General features: G+C 30.3%; 2 protein-coding genes across 7 annotated transcripts; one reads left to right on the top strand and one right to left on the bottom strand.

The window, feature by feature from the left end:
- Nucleotides 1–12,256: 12,256 nt before the first annotated feature.
- Nucleotides 12,257–13,675, top strand: LOC145977635 (uncharacterized). The gene is made up of 2 exons (XM_083109715.1): nt 12,257–12,340; nt 12,764–13,675. Exon 2 carries the CDS (start codon nt 12,770–12,772, stop codon nt 13,673–13,675), a length of 906 nt encoding a protein of 301 aa, XP_082965841.1. The 5' UTR covers nt 12,257–12,340; nt 12,764–12,769.
- Nucleotides 13,676–15,965: 2,290 nt separating this feature from the next.
- Nucleotides 15,966–21,712, bottom strand: LOC145975066 (calcium-independent phospholipase A2-gamma). 6 transcript variants are annotated; one of them, XM_083105212.1, is made up of 10 exons: nt 21,377–21,708; nt 20,590–20,953; nt 19,557–19,989; nt 19,117–19,483; nt 18,775–18,987; nt 18,614–18,637; nt 18,287–18,495; nt 17,226–17,424; nt 16,939–17,139; nt 15,969–16,824 (listed from the first exon to the last, which is right to left on the bottom strand). In XM_083105212.1, exons 3-10 carry the CDS (start codon nt 19,887–19,889, stop codon nt 16,571–16,573), a joined length of 1,800 nt encoding a protein of 599 aa, XP_082961338.1. In that variant the 5' UTR covers nt 19,890–19,989; nt 20,590–20,953; nt 21,377–21,708; the 3' UTR covers nt 15,969–16,570. The 6 variants fall into 6 exon arrangements, with proteins under 6 accessions (XP_082961325.1, XP_082961353.1, XP_082961338.1 ...); XM_083105199.1 differs by lacking the exon at nt 20,590–20,953 and having other exon boundaries at nt 15,966–16,824; nt 21,377–21,712; XM_083105227.1 differs by lacking the exons at nt 20,590–20,953; nt 21,377–21,708 and adding an exon at nt 20,327–20,347 and having other exon boundaries at nt 15,968–16,824.
- Nucleotides 21,713–25,217: the final 3,505 nt, after the last annotated feature.

Raw genomic sequence — 25,217 nt, forward strand, 5'->3', positions numbered from 1 at the left:
GGCCATTATGAAAACTATCGCAGAAATATCTCCAGACTGGGTAGAAGACCCCAGAATTGTAGTGAGCCAATCGGATCAGATACAAAATACTGATTCGAATATCAACACATATAATGATCTGAATAATTACATTACTAGAGATGAAGTTATTAGAGCCGTAATGAACTTAAAAAAAAACTCATCCCCGGGTCTTGACGGTATTGAATATAAAATGATAAAACTTCTCCCTGCCGAATATATTGATCTAATTTCTTCTATTTTCAACAGCATCTTCAATAGCGGTATTGCACCTCCAGACTGGAGTGATTACCAAATAATTTTTATAGATAAGAAGGACAAAGAGAGAGTTAGACCAATAGCTCTGTCTTCGTGTTTTGGCAAGCTCATGGAACGGATCATCGCTGAACGTTTCAATTGGTGGGCAGAATATAACGATAAATTCAATCAAAAACAAAACGGCTTCAGAAGAGGAAGATCCTGTGCGGAGAGTCTAATAGAACTCACTACCTTTGTGAGGACGGGCTTTTTCAATATAAAAAATACCATGGCAGCTTTTCTGGATATATCATCAGCGTACGACAATGTACTTTACCGGGTTCTCATCAATAAGCTAATAAATGAAAATTGCCCTAGCAGGATCACACAATTTGTCGAGCAATGGATGTATTGCAGGAGGGTCAGGTTCATTGTAGAGTCGGAATGCATTGTTAGTAAACTTACATACAAGGGGCTCCCGCAAGGTGCAGTCCTTAGCCCGATTTTGTATGATTTTTACACCAATCTGGTGGACTGCGGTGTCCCGCCTTCCATCAGGAGCCTCCAGTTTGCGGATGATGTGGTGATGTACTGTTCATTGACAGAAATCGATAAAATGATTTCTGATATAGAGAAAGCTATTTATTGTATGAGAAATAACCTGGATGACTTGGGTCTTACGCTACAATCAAAGAAGACAGTTATACTCCTCTTCAATAAAAACGGTCACATAAATAAAAATATCTATATCAACATAAATAATATTAAAATAGGACTAGAACGACACGCCAAATTTCTTGGCATATGGTTTGACGTGGACTTATCTTTCACTAAACAATGCAACGAAGTTAAAGATAGAATGATAAACGCTAACTCCATGTTTAAATTCTTCAACAGGGTCAGCAGAGGTCTGGAGGTCAACACGTCCCTTATGCTATATAAAAGCCTAATCAGATCTATTGCTGATTATGGGTCATACATCTTTATACCTACTAGAGGAGATAATCGTCTTAAAATTGAGCGAGCCCAATATATGGGCCTGAGAACTGCCCTTGGATATAGAAATTCAACCCCTACAAATGTCATAACGGCCGAATCCAAAGTCATGACCATGGCTGACAGGGCTGGTTATCTGGCCAGAAACACCCTTACCAAAATAATTGCCTATGGCGGCCTTTCTATCAAAGACACTATAAATAAATACATAAATGAAGAAGCGAAAATTAATCCTCTTTAACTCATTTTTTAAAATGTTAACTGAAAATATTAATTAAATTATCTTGCCTTCTTACTTATTAAAAATAAATTTTTTCATTAAATTAACAAAGTTTGTATCGTGATATATTAGAATCACGCGAATTTTTACGTGATGATTGTTCCTGTAAATTATTTTGTTACTCTTATCAAAAAGAAGGTGAGTAAAATAAATAAATAGATCGCAAGTACTTTCCCTCCGCTCGGTACGAGAGCATGGTATGAGCGCGGTAGCCATCGCGCCGCAGACTTCGCGCGCTTCGCCCCTGGCTTCCTCTTGTAGCTCCGCGCTGATTAACTGATTACAATAATTAATTGCGGCGAAATTATTCATGGGATCGAAAAATTGTATTAGACATTTTTTCTTAAATTCTCCTTCTCTATCGGATGGCACTGAGCGTATGCGATACTTTTTTAACACCCTGTATATGTTAATCTATTTTTTATTACACTCTCTAATATATAGGATACTATCCACAGCAATATAGCATATGTGTGAGATGACCGACAGGCCGGAAACACTTAAAAAAAAAAAAAAAACGCAAAATAGAACAAGTGGCGTGATGACGAGCGGGAGTGAAGGGAGTGAAGGAAGCGGGGGAAATGTACAAGACTAACAGCGCCACTGAATGGGAACTACGAACGGCGTGCTAAGCGGGGTCACGTAGGCATATATGAATATAATAGGAGTTGCAGGGGGCTGTAATTGACCAATCAAAAAGCCTTATTTTCAACTGGCCAAATAAACGTTAAGCAGTACGTGCGTGTGTGGTAGTGTGTGTGTGTGTGTGATGTGTGTGTGGGGGGGAGTGTACTATATACCTATAAAGTAAATACCATATTAGCGATTAACTCCATTTTTTGAATTTTTTAAAATTTTAATGCCAAAACACTTAATTGATCAATCAAGTGTTTTGGCATTAAAATTTTAAAAAATTCAAAAAATGGAGGTAAATTCAAAAAATGAAGTTAAATTTAAAAAATTGAGTTAAATTCAAAAAATGAAGTTAAATTTAAAAAATGGAAGTAAATTAAAAAAATAGAATTAATCGCTTTAGCGAACAGCTCATATAATTATATATTATATTAATTTCAATATGTACACATAAGATGAATAAATTAAGAATGTATCTCATAAGATAATTGACATTCTGTTATAGTTGGCCATTATTTATACTAGGGCATTATAATTGTGCTAAAATATTCATAATACTTTTAAAAATTTGATGTCCAATGCTTTTTGCCAGAGGCAAAATCTGTCGCCAGCAATTAAAAAGCTCTCTGGTTCTATCAATATAATTGTAAACATTAATTTTTTAGAAATATCTACATTGACATTTTCCATATTGTTTGCAATTACATTAAGCAATGCCTGTAATACAAAATATCAAATTATATATTAGTTTAACCCTTTCGTAAAAGGGCTTTCCTAAAAGAGATGATTTCATATGAAAACAGTTTTACAGGTTTTTGGGGGTGCTGATTCCAAATTTACCATCAAAATTTAAATTCCAAATGGCAGATTCAAGATGGCGACAATGAAAAGCTTAAATATCAATATATTTAAAATATAAGCTTTGATTTTATTTTGATTTTTTTAAAATATATATTATGTTTTTTCCTGAATATACACACACACGTTCGACTCATAGCGTTGTTATACATTTTTTTTACAAGCCGCGCATCTGCCGCGAGACTTAGATGTCCGTCGCACGCGTCATCTGACTTTGATTACACATATAAATTATTATAATATTTATCATAATAAAGTTATAATCACATTTAAATAAAACTTTAAGTTTATAATTAACGCATAAATTTTATGATTTTTCAATTAATATGCGGTTAATCTTTATTTTCTAAGTTTGATTTTTTGCAAAGTTTAGATAATTATATATTGTACTGTAAACATTACATTTCAAAGTGCGCCATTTTTTTACAGATAGCTTGAACCTTCTTCTTTAAAAGAAGCCAAGGTAGAAGTCGATAGGATTATTTGTTTAAAAGTTATGAATTTTTTCGTAGGTGGGACATATATGTCCCGGAGGTACGAAAGGTTTAAAAGACTGTATACATTTACTGTATGTGTATCTCATTTCATTTTTATTATTCAAATATTTTGAAAAGTTGTTTTTTATATATTTAAATATATCAATATTAAACACAAAGATCTTTTAACAGTGTTATACATCTCGTTATATACATACCTCAAACATGCGAGGCCTTACATTTTGCAATGAAAATTATTATGAATTAATAATTCCTCAATAATATGTATATTAACATACAATTAATAAAGCATTTTCGTTCAGCAGAAATCATATACTGCTGACACGCACAAAACATCACGCTTACTAAAATGCTTTTTCTGCTGAACGCAGCCAATGTTCACATTCTTGAATGTGAGTATAAAATTTAGTTTGCTTCCGTTCATTAATCTAATAATATCGGAGAGGACTTAATCACAACTAAATTCACAATTTAAGTTGCTGAGATTGGATATATAACAAAGAAGAATAAAGAAAAAGCAAACCAATTTATAAGACACTATACTTTATATAATAATAATTTTGGTGGAAGGTTAAAAAGATTCAACAAGTGAAATAGTTAAGAAAAATAAAATAGAATATAAATTTAAAAAAGAAGAAATTGAGCAAGTATCCCGGTAAGCAAAATGCGCGCAATTTACCAGATTTGTAGATTGGTGACAGATTTCCACAAAAGTTGCTAGCAGAGTGGCATCCGTTATGTTCGGAATAGTCTTACGATTTGCTAACAAAACTTGCTCACAGCAGATTAGCGGTAAAAACGAGCAGAATCTACGCACGCAATCTACTGGTAAATTGACAGCAGAAACAAGATTTGTACTTATTTATATTAATGTTATATAAATGCAATAAAATTGATTATTACACGTGCTAAATAAGAGTATTATCGGCGAGTTATCAATTAATTATAATTTTCTTCTAACATAACATATATGTAACATATGTTATATCGTAATTATATATCTCACATATAGTGAAGGAGACTAATTTAATTTAATTAAATTAATAGTAAAGTAAATGGTGAAAGTAATTAAATTTGCCTTATAAAATTTGAAAAATAATTTATCCCTCTAAAAAAAAACCTTACAAAGGTTAAAAAAATACGCCAAGTACATAAAAAATATTCTACCTTATATGCAACAAAATGTTTAATGAAAAAAGTCCTAAAAATAATTTATAATAATTTTCCCTTACAAAACCATTTTTCTGAAAAACAAAACCTCAACAAATAATTATCATAAAAAAATATAAAAAAATAAAATATCAAAACTAAATAGGAAATCAATAATTACTATTAGCCAAGTACCTAAGAGCAATTTGCAAATTTGATATAATACTTGCCATGAAATCAATTTTACATTGTAGAAATATGATACATAAATTCTCCCTAAAAAATTAAAACGCATTTTATATTTATTCAGACAAACTTGATTTTTAAAATATTTAAAATCAACACTAAATGAGAATTAGGATTCTTTTAATTCCTAAAACATTTTTTATATAATGTATATAATTTAAAAAAAAAACGTTTTACGCAAGTTTTAAATTGCACAGTCTTTAAATCGAAGTAAGTTATGAAAACTTGGCGTGCCCGGATCGTAATCAAGTACAGATTTAATATTTAATTGTATAATGTCTAAGATTTTACATTTTATTGGGGATATATTTGTTTATAATGTAAACGATCCGGGCACGCCAAGTTTTCATAACTTACTTCGATTTAAAGACTGTGCGATTTAAAACTTGCGTAAAACGTTTTTTTTTTAAATTATATACATTATATAAAAAATGTTTTAGGAATTAAAAGAATCCTAATTCTCATTTAGTGTTGATTTTAAATATTTTAAAAATCAAGTTTGTCTGAATAAATATAAAATGCGTTTTAATTTTTTAGGAAGAATTTATGTATAATATTTCTACAATGTAAAGTTGATTTCATGGCAAGTATTATATCAAATTTGCAAATTGCTCTTAGGTACTTGGCTAATAGTAATTATTGATTTCCTATTTAGTTTTGATATTTTATTTTTTTATATTTTTTTATGATAATTATTTGTTGAGGTTTTGTTTTTCAGAAAAATGGTTTTGTAAGGGAAAATTATTATAAATTATTTTTAGGACTTTTTTCATTAAACATTTTGTTGCATATAAGGTAGAATATTTTTTATGTACTTGGCGTATTTTTTTAACCTTTGTAAAGTTTTTTCTAGAGGGATATCACATCTTTTTGTAAAATTTTATATCCTTTCTACAAATTAATTTTTGGGGGAGAATTTTTGTAAATTATTCTTAGGGACATTTTTTTTATTAAACGTTTTGTTGTATACAAAGCGAAATATTTTTTATGTACTTGGCGTATTTTTTTTTACCTTTGCAAGGTTTTTTTTAGAGGGATTTCACACCTTTTTGTCAAATTTTATATGCTTCCTGTAAATTATTTTTTGGGGGAAAATATTAGTAAATTATTTTTAGGGATAATATTTTATTTTTGAAAATTGTTACTGTACGGTAAATTAGTCTTTCTACAAGTCATAACTAACAGTACAGATTTTATATTTCTGTGGTGCACCGTTTCTAAAATATTAGATTTCACCTCCAAGGGGTGGTTTTTAAAAATTATTATTATACGCTAAATTAGTCTTTGTAGAAACCTCAACTAACGGCATAGGTTTTATATTTTTGTGACTCTACGTCTCTGAAATATTAGATTTCACCCCCAAGGGGTGGTTTTTAAAAATTGTTATTATACGGTAAATTAGTCTTTGTAGAAACCTTAACTAACGGCACAGGTTTTATGTTTTTGTGGTATATCGTTACTGAAATATTAAGTTTCATTCACAAGGGGTGGTTTTTAGAAATTATTATTATACGCTAAATTAATCTTTGTAGAAACCTTAACTAACGGCACAAGTTTTATGTTTTTGTGGTATACCGTTTCTGATATTAGTTTTCACCCTCAAGGGGTGGTTTTTGAAAATTGTTATTATACGCTTAATTAGTCTTTCTACAAGTCATAACTAATAGTACAGGTTTTATATTTTTGTGGTGTACCGTTTCTGAAATATTAGATTTCACCCCCAAGGGGTGGTTTTTAAAAATTATTATTATACGCTAAATTAGTCTTTCTACAAGTCATAACTAATAGTACAGGTTTTATATTTTTGTGGTGCATCGTTTCTGAAATATTAGATTTCGCTTCCAAAGGGTGGTTTTTAAAAATTGTTATTATACACTTAATTAGTCTTTCTACAAGTCATAACTAATAGTACAGGTTTTATATTTTTGTGGTGCACCGTTTCTGAAATATTAGATTTCACCCCTAAGGGGTGGTTTTTAAAAATTATTATTATACGCTAATTAGTCTTTGTAGAAACCTTAACTAACGGCACAGGTTTTATATTTTTGTGGTATACCGTTTCTGAAATATTAGATTTCACCCCCAAGGGGTGGTTTTTAAAAATTGTTATTATACGCTTAATTAGTCTTTCTACAAGTCATAACTAACAGTACAGATTTTATATTTTTGTGGTGCACCGTTTCTGAAATATTAGATTTCACCCCCAAGGGGTTGTTTTTAAAAATTATTATTATACGCTTAATTAGTCTTTCTACAAGTCATAACTAATAGTACAGGTTTTATATTTTTGTGGTGCACCGTTTTTGGAATATTAGATTTCACCCCCAAGGGGTGGTTTTTAGAAATTATTATTATACGTTAAATTAATCTTTGTAGAAATTTTAACTAACAGTACAAGTTTTATATTTTTATGGTGCACCGTTTCTGAAATATTAGATTTCACCCTCAAGGGATTGTTTCTAAATTATTACTATTTTTCAAAATTGTTATTATATGACAATTATTTTTTAAAAAATTTTATTTAATCAAATAAGTTCCATATGTTTACGTTGCTGAGATATTAATTTCCATATCCCAAGGGGTGATTTTTGAAAATTACTATACGATAAATTAATCTTTCACACGTATGCACACACATACACACGTATTACACGTGTATGCACGCACATATACATTTAATCTTATTTCTTAAGGCGTATTTGCACACTCGACAGAGTAATCGATATGAGCGCTGCAAACGCGCCTTGAGGAACAAACTCGCTTTACGTGTGTGCGTGCGAGCATATGTACGTGAGTCTGAACCTGGGGGCCTATTACGGTTTTTGAAACGAAGTGAAAATAACAAAAGTGAGGAAATTTACTAGAGTATCTACAATTTCATTTGTCGAAATCTAGTAAATTTGTTCACTTTTGTAATTTTCACCTCGCTTCAAGAACCGTAATAGGCACCCTGAAAATGAACATGATGGAAAACGAAAAATGTCACAATTTTGATATGCGATCATTATTTCTCGGGATTGACTGCACCAATCTTATTCAAACTGGTCGCAATCAAAAGTCTATACTCATATTATATAATAAAAGTGCCGTTAGATTTATGATTACAACTTTAGTTCTTGAGATATTTTAATCGAAAGTTTATAAGACCCAAAATTCCGGATAAGGTACTTGGTAGCGCCGCGTCGAGAACAGTGACTCTCAATGCTCGGATCGAGAACAATGACTCTCAATGCTCGGTCTGTTTTTTTATGTACTTGGCGTCTCGACGCTACCGCGTCGCTTGATTTATAGAATTAAATTTTTGCTTTATGTTTCAAGATAACCCAGGTAGCAAGCACACGTCATTTTGACGTTTCAAATTGGTCATTCACTGCCTATGTTCCAAAATTCACTGCCAGTGCTGAAAATATATAATATACGTAACGTGAACTATAGATTTTCAGCGCTGGCAGTGAATTTTGGAACACGCCCACTGTCTATTCTTGACGTCACGAATTGACGTTTTTATGACGTAAAAGTGACGGTCTAGGCTGCGTTCCGATATTCACTGCCAGTACTGAGAATCTATAGTTTATGTCACGCATACTATAGATTTTCAGTACTGGCAGTGAATATCGGAACGCAGCCCTAATGTCACAGATTCTTGACGTCATAACATGTACCGCATTTTGACGTCATAAAATGTTCCATATTTTGACGTCTTTTTCTTAGCATAATAATATATTTAATAGTGTTGTCGAATAAAGTACTCTCTAAAAGTGAATTAGTGTATTATCACTGAAAAACAGTAAATAGTCATTGATTACAGCAGTTATAAGTACAGCACTGTAAATCAGTAATATTTTATTGAAAGAATCAGTTAATAATTTTGACTATTTCAATCAGTAATATCTCAGTAATATTTCTCAATATCAGTAATATTTCTTTTGTTATTGCCAGTAATATTAAACTACAATTCATCTCTCTATCTATTTCATAAATATAATATAAATATAATAAATATAAAAATAAATAAATATATATAAATATAAATAAATATACAGGGTGTTTTAAAAAGGTATGTCAAAAATTTAAGGAGATATTCCTCACACCTGAAGGATGAAAAAATGTTATATGGACATAGGTGCGGAAATGCTTATTTCAGGAGTTATGTTGAAAATACTGTTAGCTGTATTACTTACACAAGGAAAAATTTAGGATTAATTATTGTAGACGACAATCGTTTAATTAGGCTTATTTACATTTAGTTTTAATGTGACCTTGAGTATGTTACAATAAATGTTGAAAATGTTCACCATTTTTCTGAATACAAGCAGTGACACGTCGACACATCGATTCACGGACACGATCAAAAATGCCTGGCGTACAGCGGATTGTCTCGCAACCTGCAGTGATACGGTCACGAAGATCTTGAATATCACGCATTGGTGGCATTTTTGAACGTGTCCGTGAATCGATGCGTCGACGTGTCACTGCTTGTATTCAGGAAAATGGTGAACATTTTCAACATTTATTGTAACATACTCAAGGTCACATTAAAACTAAATGTAAATAAACCTAATTAAACGATTGTCGTCTACAATAATTAATCCTAAATTTTTCCTTGTGTAAGTAATACAGCTAACAGTATTTTCAACATAACTCCTGAAATAAGCATTTCCGCACCTATGTCCATATAACATTTTTTCATCCTTCAGGTGTGAGGAATATCTCCTTAAATTTTTGACATACCTTTTTAGAACACCCTGTATATAAAAAATTAAAAATTTTATTTATATTTACTAAATATTTATTATATTAAAAATTTTATTTTATTTATATTACATGTATATTGAACTTGTTATTTTAAATAGATAACGACCCAGGTAGCAAGCACACATCATTTTGACGTTTCAAATTGACTGTCATTCACTGTCTATTCTTGACGTCATGACATGTACCGCATTTTGACGTCATAAAATGTTCCATATTTTGACGTCTTTTTCTTAGCATAATAATATATTTAATAGTGTTGTCGAATAAAGCACTCTCTAAAACTGAATTAGTGTATTATCACTGAAAAACAATAAATAGTCACTGATTACATCAGTTATAAGTACAGCACTGTAAATCAGTGATATTTTATTGAAAGAATCAGTTAATAATTTTGACTATTTTAATCAGTAATATCTCAGTAATATTTCTCAATATCAGTAATATTTCTTCGTTATTGCCAGTAATATTAAACTACAATTCATCTCTCTATCTATTTCATAAATATAATATAAATATAATAAATATAAAAATAAATAAATATATATAAATATATAAATAAATATATATAAAATTAAAAATTTTATTTATATTTACTAAATATTTATTATATTAAAAATTTTATTTTATTTATATTACATGTATATTGAACTTGTTATTTTAAATAGATAACGAACGAATAATTTTCATTAAGTAGCCAGACACCCCGTAAGCAAAATGTTAGCAATATGTCGGCAGACTGGTAAGAGATTTAATCAAAGTATATCAGCAGACTGACATCAACTGCGTCCTCATTCAGCTTATATTCTGCTGACAGAGCCTGCTCACAGAATCTGACAGCAGATTGGTAGCAGAAATCCAGCAGGATCTGTCAACATGACTTGACGCTCGATTGGCGGCAAAAACCGAGCAGAATCTGTAAACATTATCTGACAACAGATTGTCGGCAGAAATCGAGCAGGATCTGCGCACGCAATCTGATGGCAAATTGACAGCAGAAACCGAATAAGATTTGAGCTTACTTATATTAATGTTGTATAAATGCAATAAAATTGATTATTACAGGTGCTAAATAAGAGTATTATCGGCGAGTTATCGATTAATTACAATTTTTTCTGATATGACATAATGTATAATAATATATGTTATATCGTAATTATTCTCACATAACGAAGGACTAGTTCAATTTAATTAAATTAATAATAAAGTAAATGATAAAAGTAAATGTAACTTGTAAAACTGGAGATGTAATTTATTTAGAATTAAATTCTTGCTTTATGATTCAAATAGGCAGTAAATGAATAATTTACCATTTATCCTATTGATTCCAATCAGTTTAATATTCTGAATCTCATCTGTTTGTATCAGATGTCAGAAATTAAAGTGATAAAAATAGTTACTATATTTTTGATCTTTTATTAATAATCGCGACTTTATATATATTTTTGACAGAGATTTGATTGCGAGAAAGTATATCACATAGCGGTAAACGAAGGAACTATCGAATCATGCAAACCCTGTTCTGCTTCTGCCGTCAATCTGCTATCAGATATTGTGTGCGCAAATCCTGCTCGGTTTCTACAGGCAATCTGACATCAAATTTCGCCGCACAGATCCTGTTCCATTTCTGCCATCAATCTGCCGTCAGTTACATTAGCAGGCTCTACTCGGGTTCTGCTGACAATTTGATATCAAATTTCATTGCGCAGATCCTGCTCGATTTTTGTTACTAATCTGCTGTCAAAATTGCGCCGCACAGATCCTGTTCAGTTTCTGCCATCAATGTGCTGTCAATTATATCAACAAGTTCTGCTCGGTTTCTGTTGATAATCTGTTGTCCAGTTATGTGAACAGATTTTGTTATATTTCTGTTGACATTCTGCCGACATCACATGATATATCAGAACCTGCATCAATTCTGTAATCTTTCTGTCGACAAAAATTTGTAACAGATTACCTGACAAGATCTGCTTTAGCAGACTTGGCTATTGGGGCATTTATTTGTCCGACTTATAAGCTCGATTTAATATCTGAAGCCTCTCTATTGAGATTGTATCAGAAATTAAATCGAAGTAATATTTCTAATTTTATCTGTCACTCTTTGCAACTTTATATAATTCTTATGACTAAAACTAAATACGAGAGAGATAGCGATCATAGCGGTAAACGAACGAACTAGTGATTACTGGTTTTACAGTGAAATTTACTGGTTTTACAGTGAATTTTACTTTAACAATTGTTAAAGTCTGATCGCGAAAGTCGTTACATAAAAAATTTTAAAAGATTTTTTTATGGGATCGATGTACTAACTAATGACATTAATAATAAAATAATCGTCACTTCATGACTGAAAAATGACGTCAAAATAATGTTATATCAAGACGTCAATATAAAATCATGTAACAAATCAGTCATTTTGACGACATACGACCAAAAATGACCAGTTTGGAACGTCAAAATGACGTGTGCTTGCTACCTGGGAAGTAGTAAATGAATAATTTTCTATTTATGCTATTGATTCAAAGTTTAATATTCTGAATCTTATTTGCTTGTATCAGATATCAGAAATTAAAGTGATAGAAATAGTTATTATATTTTTGATCCTTTATTAATCACGACTTTATATATATTTCTGACAGAAATTAAATTGCGAGAGTACATACATTACATAGCGGTAAGCGAAGGAACTATCGAATCAAATATATGAAGATTACCAATTTGCCATCAAATCCTACATGCAAATCCTGTTCCGCTTCTGCCATCAATATGCTATCAGAGATTGTGTATATAAATCCTGCTCGATTTATACTGCCAATTTGCTATGATAATTCTGTGCCAATCCTGCTTGGTTTCTGCTATTTATGTCAGCAGGCTTTGTAACATTTTTGCTAACATTCTTTTATCATTATGTGATATAACAAGATTTGCATACAATTTGCAGTCTTTTTGCTGACAATATATAATTTATAGCAGATACTTGGCAAAATCTGTTAGAACAGACTTGGCTGACTGAGTACATAAAACCTGTTATGTGTTTAGTAAAGCTATAAGTAGTAATGTTGATATAATTCTAAAAGATTTTCGTCAATTTTTCCAGTTAACAATGAATGATGATCTCAGAAGATTCGAATTTATGTACAGCGAGGATGATACTACTGCTGATGAAGAAAAAATGGTGTTAGGATTAACACTTATGGAGAAAGGAAATACTTACAGGAAGATCTACAAAGGACAGAGTAGAACTTTCAAAATTAGTAACAATGAAAGACTATTTGTTGTTTATTTCCCAAAGCCCAATGATAACATAAGTGATGGAGTATATTCTTATCCCAGAGCCGCCATACACACAGCTAGATCTTTATCGAACTCAATGATGCAACACAAAATGGTTTCAGCATTAGGATTAAGTGTAGGTTGGGGAAGTATGATTGATGAAGTAAATATGAATATGTTCTTTGATAAAATGAACACTAATAATGACGCATTAGAAGGCTTTGATGATGTAAAAAAGAATCCTTCAATTATGTATTTGGTTACTATACCCAAAGTTAGACCGCATGAATTTCTAAATTTATCCAAAGCAGAAGCATTGATATTTATCATTTTTAGTATGATGGATGATATGATAATCAATTTAGCTAATAATCAATTACGAATGTCTAATGCAAATGCACCTTTAAAGAATAAATTTACTACTGATACAATAAAAAGATTAAATAAGCTTTCTATAACTTTCACAAATTTAGATTGTTATGCCGAAGCTATAGCATTTGCAAAAGAAGTTTGCAAGGCTAATTTTAAGCGCAAAGGAATATTACCACCAAGTTGTGCAAAGTTTATGAAAGAGATGGTTGAATTTTGTAACAAGATTATGCTTAATCCTGATATCAATGATGATAATTACACTGATATCACAGATTTAGATTTAGAAAATGTTACTTCGTCCTCAACAAATTTACAATCAACCGAAAAAAGAGAACCTTCTACATCAAGCAATGAGAAAAATTAGAAGAGTATATCCAAGAAATGATAAAGCTGAAGATTAGAAGAGATATTCATTTATTTTTTATTATACTAGAATAACACACACACAAAGCGTTTATAATTCTTATAATATATTTTTTTTTTAAAGTTTGCAAAATATGTTTGAATAAAATATAAATATATGGGAAACGCGTTAAAAGTGGATATGTAAAAGAGAAAAGTGTATTTTTATGTATCATATTGTGTGTTAAATTATAGTATTATCTAATTATTATAATATACTATATAATTATTATAGCCAGTCATTGTATTTTATATGGAGATAATAACAAGGTTGTATGCTTTTTCATGTTACTTCATCTCAATGCAATGATTTTTTTATTCAATTCGTCGTTTCTACAAAAATAGATTTATATAATATACAGGGTAGACCATTTTAATCAATACACGCGAATATCTCAGAAACACAGCATTAAATCGAAAAATGTTTCAGATATAAGTTGTATGGCTTGAAGGGGGACATAAGATGGTACCATTGGTTTGACCTTGGGTGGCGTAGTCAAGGTCAGGGCAAGGTCACTTTGGATTTTTTAAATGGAACTCCCTATTTTTTATTACATATTCTTATAGCTCATCTCGAGAGCTTTCCAAAACACTATAATTAAGTTAGTTTTCATTAAGTACTTTCCGAGTTATGAGGCTTGAAATCATTTCTTAATTTTACATAAACCATAAAATATCTTGTAAAATATTCTTTTTTCGATTATCTTACCTTAATACTTTTATGTACAAAATAATAAGAGGAATCAATTGGTGTAAAGAAAACACATAATTGTTTCGAAAAAATAAATGTAATTTGCAATTAACAATTACATTTTTTTTCTTAAACATAATTATGTTTTCTTTACACCAATTGATTCCTTTCATTATTTTGTACATAAAAGTATTAAGGTAAGATAATCGAAAAATGAATATTTTACAAGATATTTTACGGTTTATGTAAAATTAAGATGATTTCAAGCCTCATAACTCGAAAAGTACTTAATGAAAACTAACTTAATTATAGTGTTTTGGAAAGCTCTCGAGATGAGCTACAAGAATATGTAATAAAAAATAGGGAGTTCCATTTAAAAAATCCAAAGTGACCTTGCCCTGACCTTGACTACGCCACCCAAGGTCAAACCAATGGTACCATCTTATGTCCCCCTTCAAGCCATACAACTTATATCTGAAACATCTTTCGATTTAATGCTGTGTTTCTGAGATATTCGCGTGTGTTGATTAAAATAGTCTACCCTGTATTATTAAGTATATAAAAAAAATTGACCAGATTAACCGAAGCGAACAAATAATGCACTCGCATGTGTGTGTACGATTATAATATATATTTTTGATACTTTTTATATAAATATACGTTTCACGCACTATCCATTCTTTTTCATTTTGCTTATTCAATTTTACAAATGAGCAAAATTAGATTTAATACAAATACAAGTTTTTATTCTGTTTTGCTTTTCCAAAAGATCTCTAAAGATAAAAATAAAATAATTTAACAATTAAATAATTTAATATTAAAAATATTAAATAATAATAGTAATAATATTAATAATAATATTAATAATAATAATAATATTTATAATAGTAATAAATATTTATAACAAAAATAATATTTATTTTCTATTTAATTATTTAATTTTAATAATTTATTAATAATTTTTTGAAAATCAGTAAGGAAAAAACTTAATGCTTCCCAGCAAACACAGAATATTGCAGCAACATTGCTGCAATATTGTAATATTGCCGCAACATTACTGCAATGTTGTAATATTGCCGCAATATTCTGTGTTTGATATATCGAAAAGCGAGCAATGTCGCAATGTTGCCTGTCGCTTTCGTTGCTGGCTTGGGGTAGACAGAAAATAGTATGTAAAAGTATATGATAAAAATATATAATAGTATATAATAGTATATAAAAGAAACAGGAAATAGTATATCTACCGAAAACTAGCCAAAAGCACCGAGTTCACACGTACACTATTTTTGCTAGTGTGAGTACAATGAACCACGTCATATGATCCTTATTTTGGCATCATTGCATACATATACTACATACACACACACACACACACACACACACACACACACATTCTCTACTGCGGTATGGCTGCTTGAATTAGATGAGGGCATTACCAATCAAAAATCGCCCAGTGTCGCTCTTATAGGACTCTAATATATATATATATATATAATAGAAAACTATGCAATATTTTTGGAATATGTTTTAAAATAAGCAACTCACAAATTTTTTATATTTTAATTTTTCGCGTTTGATATTATTTACTTTTATTGCGAAGATTTTTTGCTAGTACACACATTTACAATGCTAGTACAATATTTACAATAAAGGAGAATGCATATGAAACATAGAATACTTAATCTTATTACTTTCTAATAAATTGATCGAAATATTTTTGATAAGAAATCGTTTTGTTTCTATGATATTGAGGACATCTTTACTACAAAACATATAACAAAATGTCAAATTATACTGATTAATCTTAATTATATTCAAGCATCACAAAGTGTATCACAGTCAAATACCTATACTAATAATAATTTTGTATAAAGATTTCAGATAAGTTTCTCTCATTTGTAGAATACTATCTTACTAATTATTTTAAACGAAAATCTTGTACGAAGTTATGAAAAGATATTACAAGCAAAAAAATGCAACACATCAGAATACTACAAAATATACATCTATTATACTATTATCTATTGCACTATTTAAAGCAAGGAGCATTAATTAAAAAGTTTCAAATTGGCATGTAAGAGATAAGAAGTTTGTACTATAAATATCCACATGATATTTGCAGATTGCATTGTGAAATACACATCAATGTGTGAAATATGTTCCTTTTCATGGAGCCAATAATTGTTTTTGCAGCGTAATGTAATCAACAATTTTCTGCTGGATCTGTCGTTTTTCCAGCAAAGCGGTAGCAGCTTTTTGGAATTTCTCTTCGTTTCGACGAATGTACATTCTTGCATCCTGTTCCATTTGACTGATCTTTTCAGGTCGAATTTCCACCATTGATAGCATTTCCGTCAAGTAGGGATTAAATCTAAAGTAGATGTGATCAGGTAACAGGTCATTCAACATCGTATGCACAGCTGAAAAATCGATATTAGGATCAAGTTTAATATTGCATTTTTTTTTTCAATTTTTTGTCTCAAAATAATTTGAGCCAACAATCGTTTATATATTTATATTGTTATTAATGCTACCTTCTGTATCAGTGGCGCTGTCCAAAATTTTGTAGAATTTTTCTCTCCAGCTCGAGAGCTCGACCTCCACAGATTCATCCTCATGAATGTGATGTGGAATTCGACCGGTCCCGAATGATATAACGCACTGAATTGGATTATTTGGCCATAGCTGTTTGGCTTCGTGAATCGCCACGGCGCATGGATTATTCACTAGAATGCCTGCAAACGATATTACAATCATTCTCGATAATACTTCGAAAATCTTATTGAACGCAATCTTGCATTGAAGTAATTGCGCAGCGTACCGCCATCCTGATGAAGATGTTCGCCGTATTTAAATTCCTCGAAGTAACTCGGTGCAGCAGCTGACGCTCTTACGGCTTCCCATAACTTATATTTATGAGATCCCATGTACTGACTTTCCATTCCGTGCGGTAACGTGTAATTTCTAAATACATAAGCCATGACGTTCCCGCGATTCACCACAGCGGATATTGCTGAAAACTAAAAATTCAAGCTCAGTCTTTTGAGAATTAAAAACAAAAAAAAGGTCTTTTACATTTAAATTATCCACATATGGCTCATGCATTTATACATTCCATTCAGAGTTTTTTTTGTTCAACCAGTGTCTATTCAAATCTTGCAATCTCCTGACCTTTCAGATATATTTGTACAGAATATTTCAGCTAAAGAAAATATTTTAAATGTTTTGATTTTTTTAACTTTCTCAAGTAAATTTTTTTATTAGGCGTTTTTTAATATTTTTCATATTTAAAAAGCAAAGTCTCTTAAGTTAAATAATAATAAAGTCTCTTAAGTTTCATTTGCATCAGATCTGTAATATATTGAATAAAAATGAATAATTTTTGTAAGATAAACATTTTTCATTTGTCATCATTGTATAATATTCTTATTTTTTTATCACTAAAAATTATAATAAAGGATATATATACTGCACATTCAATATTTTATTAAAATAGTTAAGATGGATAAATATTAGAAATGGATGTATATATTTTAAATATATAATATATTTTTAATACACTTTTAATATATTTGAAATTTGAAATTTTAGACATAAAATTTAAAATTTTAATATATTTTATAATATATTTTAATATATTTTTAATATATTTTAATATATTTTAATATATAATTCACTTGTGTGTGTGGCCTTTGCCAATTATTTACAATAGAAAGTAAAAATATCAGAGAATTTAAAAAAAAAATTTCCTGAGTTCCAATAAAATTCCATGAGAATTCCATTATTTTTTCCAAAGATTTTTTACAAAAAAATTCCTGAGAATTCCTCAGGTTTTCCTTTTTTCCAGAGATAGACACCTTGTCAATGTTATACTAAACATACCTTTGGTGCTTTTGGATCTCGCATGGTTTTAATAAGAATTTTATCGCCAATATGCTCCTCTAATAATTGTTCCCATAGTGCAGTGTCATAATAAGCATGACTCCAAACTAAACTGCTTGTACCTTTTATAGCACTCTGTGTGAACACTCTGGTACTCAGCTCTTTGTATAATCCCGAAATTTCGTCCAATGATTTTCTCTTGTGTCCCGCTGCAATAAGAAGTGAAAGAATAATTTCGCGATAAACGGTAATTTCACGAGACTTTCTATCATTTTATGGTGAACTAAATTGCAGGCAGTACATGCTGTAAACCAATCAAAAGTTTACCTTCCAAAGCATCCTTTGGTAATACTGCACGTATAGATGACATATATGTTAGTTTGGATATACACACATATAAAGAAAAAGTTAATAGTTTTGACATGTATTATTTACAATTAATGCCTAAGAAATTAGTAAAACGCTTAATAAAATTTTTAAGCAATTACCTAAAACAGAAGCAAGAATAGCGCCTGTACTGACGCCACATATGTAGTCAAACATTTCATATGTCTTCTTTCCTGTGAGCTCTTCCAGTTTCTTCAACATCTCTATAACCAGTACTCCGCGAATCCCACCGCCGTCGATCGACAAGATTCTGATGCCTCGACCAGGTGGAGGATCGATATAACCCATTACAGCCAGCGCCTCTCTAATAGATGCTACAAAAATCATTTTGAACTGTTCAAGATGTGTACCAGATCAATACTACGTTTTGAAATATTGCTATGAATAGCCATCAATAATTACAAACTGTAAAATAACTGTAACTGAACTTTCTTCTTACATACCATGAATTTGTTCATCCTTCGTCTTTTGACGAATTCGCAGTAAAATCTTAATAGCACCCTCTTTGATAGCATAATGTCTCGCCTCCGGATACTGATCGATGTGCAACAATAAATCCTCGATTCTGCGCCACTTTGAAGCATTCGACTCGGCTGATATGATACTGTTCAAGACGTGACGCGTACGAGATACAATACTATGCTTTGGAATATTGCTATGAACTTTCCACTTTGGTATAGTTAGTTTGGTAGTTTTTATTTGTGTACTTTTGGGAGATAACTTCAAAAACAATGTAGAGAGAATTTGTGGCATCGTAAAGGTTTCTTTTGATTCTATTTTATTATCAGGCATACTTTGTTCACGAGTTTGCTAAGCATACAAATTAATTTTTTATATAAAATATATTGATACTTTTTATTTGATTTAGTTTATATATAATTACCTGCTGCATTTGTGGTTGTATGTTTGTAGAATTATTTACAAGAGATTGTGTTTGATCAGACATGAATGTTAATTTTATATTCTCTGAATCATTGCTTTCTTTATTTTTTGTATCTGAGGTCTTATGTTTTGTATCTGAGGTCTTGCTTGCATCAGTTTTAATAGTTTTACTAGAGTCTGATGATAATTTTCGTATTGTTTCGAGCTGCGAGTAAGTTAATTTCTGTAAGATATCCAACCAATCCTTGGAGAGATTAATTTGACTTTTATCATAGTTTTTATTCAAATAATCCTTTAATTGTGACAAGAGCTTCCACTGATTTGGCATCGACATTTTGACTTTTTTTATATCGTTTATGGAGGATAAAAGCTTATTCGTGATACTTGTTACATTTCCACTGGCATCTTTACCAGTTGCGCTATCCGTAAAGTGTCTGTAATTAATAAAAAGCTTTGTTTTCACAATTCATTTTTTATAATTTCACATTGGACATAAACAGATGCAAACATATATGTATTGATCTTATCTTTATATTTTTGATATTCAATTTTATTTATCATATTTGTAGAATATAAACAAAATTAAATTCTTTCATTCATAAAAAAATATTAACCATAAAATAAAGATAAAAGCATAAATATTTATTGTTGCAATCTAATTAATATATTAATTTATATTGAATATATAACGAATATTAATATAAATAATAAAAAAATTCATTTTTCACAGTTTTGATGTAACATACACAATTACATTGGTATTGATCTTACCTTTATATTTTTACAGAATATAAACAAAAATTTTAAATTTTCTCTTTTATAAAAAATAGTATTAACTATAAAAGACAAAAGCATCAATATATATTTATTGTAGCAATATAACTAGTATATCAATTTATATTGATTTATATTTAATGTTAATCGTATTTGGAATAACTCGAGGATGATAAGTAGCCTTTTATCATAAATTTCTATAAATAGTAATCCTACGTAATTCTAAAAGCATAAAAATTAAAATCAAAAGTTAACCTAACCTCTATTCTAGAAAAATCAAGAATAGTGCACACATCTGTTATACCTCGTATTTCCATTTTCCTCGCAATTATTTCATGTACATTTTTATTATAACGAGACAGATAGGTGACTTATATTCCGAATATTGCAACGAGAAAAAAGAAAATATACGCAAATAATTATGCGTCACCGCTTAAAACGATGCCATATTTTCTATACTCGTCAATCTAACCTGATCTGTCAATATCAGCTGACCGATGACGTGGGCGTCGAGCGTGATGTCGTTTCTTCTCACAGATCTGACTGAATCTGACGTTTTAATCGCATGCATTTTATGTGCATTTGTACGATTTTACAGCAGATTATAATGTTAATTCAATTATTCTGTCAATATTTTGACAACATCAATATATGATGATGATGTAAACAATTCTCGTACTAATGGTATTTACAGTCGATAATAATAGCATTTCCGCGATAGTCTCATTAACAAAATTACGCAATTGCAATTGGTTTTACGACACACGCGATGACACACGCGAAAAATAGTTTAGTGTTTACTGTAGCATTTGCGAGACTTGAGGTGATTTAAATTGTCCTCGGAAGGTCTGATTAAACAATTGTTTAATTGACCGATTTATTTAATTGGAAATCCAATACGTTTGTCCCAAAACTTTCTCATCGCTTTAATATATCATTGATTTCATAAATAATTTTTTTTTGTCTCTACGCGCTATTAATTTATATACTCTTTAATTTCTTACGAATCCAAAGACACACAATAAGAGAGTCAATTAACTCACTCACCTAGTTAACAAAATACACTTTCGACGATGAGTCGTATATCTGCTGAAAGACATCGCAGAGCTCATAAAAAATATCCTCTTTTGTATTTTTCTCGCAGAAATAAAACAAATAAGATCAACCACGAAGGTCAACTCCTGGTCTCTTTCAACTTTTCAAAAATCAAGTTCTCGATTCGTCCAATCGAGTGTGACTTGACGTAATCGAGACGAGACTGATGCAAGTTCAGGGAGAACCGACCGTACGTTCTCGAACGATCGTTGATACTAAAGCGAGCTCCGAAACGCCTCGATTCTTATATACAAAAGTAACATATACGATGCGTCACGTTCCGACACGTGGCTGGCTGACTTCCTCGCAAAATAACATCGTACGATACCGTCGAGCCAACCGGAGATACAGAGACATGGTTCCACATGTTTCACAAAAGGAAAGGAAGGTGGAAGGGAAGAAGAGATGAGAGGAGGGGAGGCACAGAAAAAGCGATGTCAATAAATGTAGGCTGTAGAGATTCATTAGGAGCATAGATGCCAATTTTGGCCCGCTGCACGCTACGCACACAAAGAAAGAACCGTGTACGTGTGGCGCTACAGCCACTCGTCGCCGTCGAGCGCCACACGTACACGGTTCTTTCTTTGTGTGCGTAGCGTGCAGCGGGCCAAAACTGGCATCTATGATTAGGAGACGAGTAATCAGTCTCGCGATATGGTTACGTTTGTTTATTTATGCCGTTCGTTTCTTCGTAATGCGAAATGTAAACATGTAAACATTATCGAAACACGCGCGTTTCCTATCACGTGCGTTCCTAAAATTGCAATCATCATTTCCATAGTATATTAATATGTAAGATATACAGGGTGTCCCATTTTAATGTCCCACCCCAAATAACTTTCTTATTTTTAATTTTAGAAAAAGATGTTTCAGACAAAAGTTGTATGGTTTCAAGGGGGACATAAGGTGGTGTCATTAGTTTGACCTTGAATAGTTGCTTCAAGGTTACGTAAAGGTCACCTTTAATTTTTTAAATGAAACCCCTTACTTTCTATTGCATATTCTTGTAGCTTATCTCGAGAGCTTTCCAAAACACTATAATTAAGTACCTTTTCGTTAAGTACTTTTTGAGTTATGAGGCTTGAAATAATTTCTTAATTTTACATAAACCGTAAAATATCTTGTAAAATATTCATTTTTCGATTATCTTATCTTAATACTTTTATGTACAAAATAATGAGAGGAATCAATTGGTGTAAAGAAAACACATAGTTGTTTTTAAGAAAAAATATGGAATTGTTAATTGCAAATTACATATTTTTTCTTAAAAACAACTATGTGTTTTCTTTACACCAATTGATTCCTCTCATTATTTTGTACATAAAAGTATTAAGGTAAGATAATGGAAAAATGAATATTTTACAAGATATTTTACGGTTTATGTAAAATTAAAAAATTATTTCAAGCCTCATAACTCAAAAAGTACTTAACGAAAAGGTACTTAATTATAGTGTTTTGGAAAGCTCTCGAGATAAGCTACAAGAATATGCAATAGAAAGTAAGGGGTTTCATTTAAAAAATTAAAGGTGACCTTTACGTAACCTTGAAGCAACTATTCAAGGTCAAACTAATGACACCACCTTATGTCCCCCTTGAAACCATACAACTTTTGTCTGAAACATCTTTTTCTAAAATTAAAAATAAGAAAGTTATTTGGGGTGGGACATTAAAATGGGACATCCTGTATATGACAGTTATTATTATTATTATTATTATTATTTTATTTTCTTATTTTATTATTATTATTATTATTATTATTATTATTATTATTTTCTTATTTTCTTATTATTTTATTTTTTTTTAATTTTCTTATTTTATTATTATTATTATTATTATTATTTTTATTATTATTTTATTTTTATTTTTATTATTATTATTAGCCAGAGAATTAAATTCTTGCAAACAATGTGTGTAAGACATAGATTTTCTCTTCAAAATAAAAAACATTTCCTCGTCTAATTAATTAACTGATCTGCAATTTAATTAAATATAAAAAATAAATGTATATATAAACTGATATATGGTTAAATTTTTATATTTTGTATTTTTTAATGAAAAAGAGTGTCTTGAATAATCTAGAAAAAATTCCTTTAACTTGTGAATTTGTTTTACCATTTCAAGTCAAATATAATTCAATGATGTTATATTGTACATAATAATTATATAATTTTTTTTCGAAATGTTATTAATTTTTTATTTATCAATATTATTAATTTTTAATATGAAAATATCATGAATTTACGAATATAAAGTTAAAAATATAGATATTGGAAAAATGATATTATAATATTTATTATATTTTCTCTTATTTCTTCTGATTTAATAATAGAGAACGTTTTACAAATAAATACGCGTATTTCCTTATTTTTTTATATAGAAAATACGATGCTTAAGAAATAATAATTACTGTCATGATAATTACGTCTAATTGAATAACTGCCAAAACAGAAGCTCGTAGAAAGGGTTACGTACCGAAATATATTAAATTGCGTGTTGCGTATTTTTCGAACAACAAATATATATATCTAATATTTCTCATGAAATATTGATCGCAATTATAAATACCATTGTTTACCACGCTTTATTTCCTTCGATAAAGTCATCTCTATTCGCTTCAGATATCATCAAATATTTATAAGTTATTATTTTGCAAGCGAGCAGACGCAGTCTCAGAAGCCCGCGCGAAAATGTGGTGACATATGTCACGCGACTCGCTATAAGTCGAGCAGATTCCATAAACAATGTCCCCGATTGGTTGCGCCTGCACGACCTTATCGTTTATTGGTCGATCGCGGAGGCACGTTTCTCAAACGATTCTGCAATAACTCTGTCAATGTTTATATGTAACAATTAATAATCACTTATGTACATGCATACATTTTTATTTGTGACAATAAAAAAATTATATGATTTCATTTATGATAATATAATTATTTATGATTTTAATTATTAAATAAAAATATGTGTATTGTCAATTAATAAATCATGAATACAGCAAGCAAGAAATGCATAATGCAATCAATTATCAAAAATTTTCGGGATTTAAAAAAAATTCTCTTAAGATAAAATAAATGCGCAGTTTATATCTAGATTATATAAAAAATAATACGACTATTGCGTTAAAAAATATACATATCACACTTTATGTCAAAAATGTAATCTTATATTTTTATTATATTTTTTCTTATATTTTTAATATATTTTTATCTTATAATTAACAATTACAATTACATTTAGCTTGAATTTTTTCTCGATAACGAGTGTCGATGTACAAAGCAACGGCATCCTTAAATCAATCCGCTTACGTTACTTTCATCGTTGCACGTGCTGTACAATCTCGCTATACCCAGGATCACCGCTATATATGTATCCTAAAAATCCCCCAAGGATTTAACTTGGCACGCTATAATACACTTCATTCTGTTGAAAGGTTCGCCCAGACTCCTCTCGAATCGATGTGCTTTCGACGCAGGTTTGTGTATCTTTGATTTTTAGCATGCGTATTACGTATATGTACAGAGAATCTCTATCGTCCCTTATATTATACGAATTGTATCCGATTTCACTGAAGAAAAATCGGCTCGAAGAATTAATAAAGGAAAAATGATTCCCGACACATCCTATATGTCACATACGATATGTCAACTATCAGAGATCGAAATGCGAGCGCTGCTCAGATTCCGCGTGTTTATTCACGACAATTGGCACATTGATTCTCTCTTTCGCGCGATATCAAATAACGAAATTTCGCTTTTAATCGAAAGGTGATACCTGTATGAAGTTAGCACCCCAT

Source organism: Camponotus vicinus, unplaced genomic scaffold, assembly GCF_025532165.1.
Source record: "Camponotus vicinus isolate PSW18456_S1 unplaced genomic scaffold, iyCamVici1.0 SCAF_1, whole genome shotgun sequence".
Lineage (NCBI taxonomy): Eukaryota > Metazoa > Arthropoda > Insecta > Hymenoptera > Formicidae > Camponotus > Camponotus vicinus.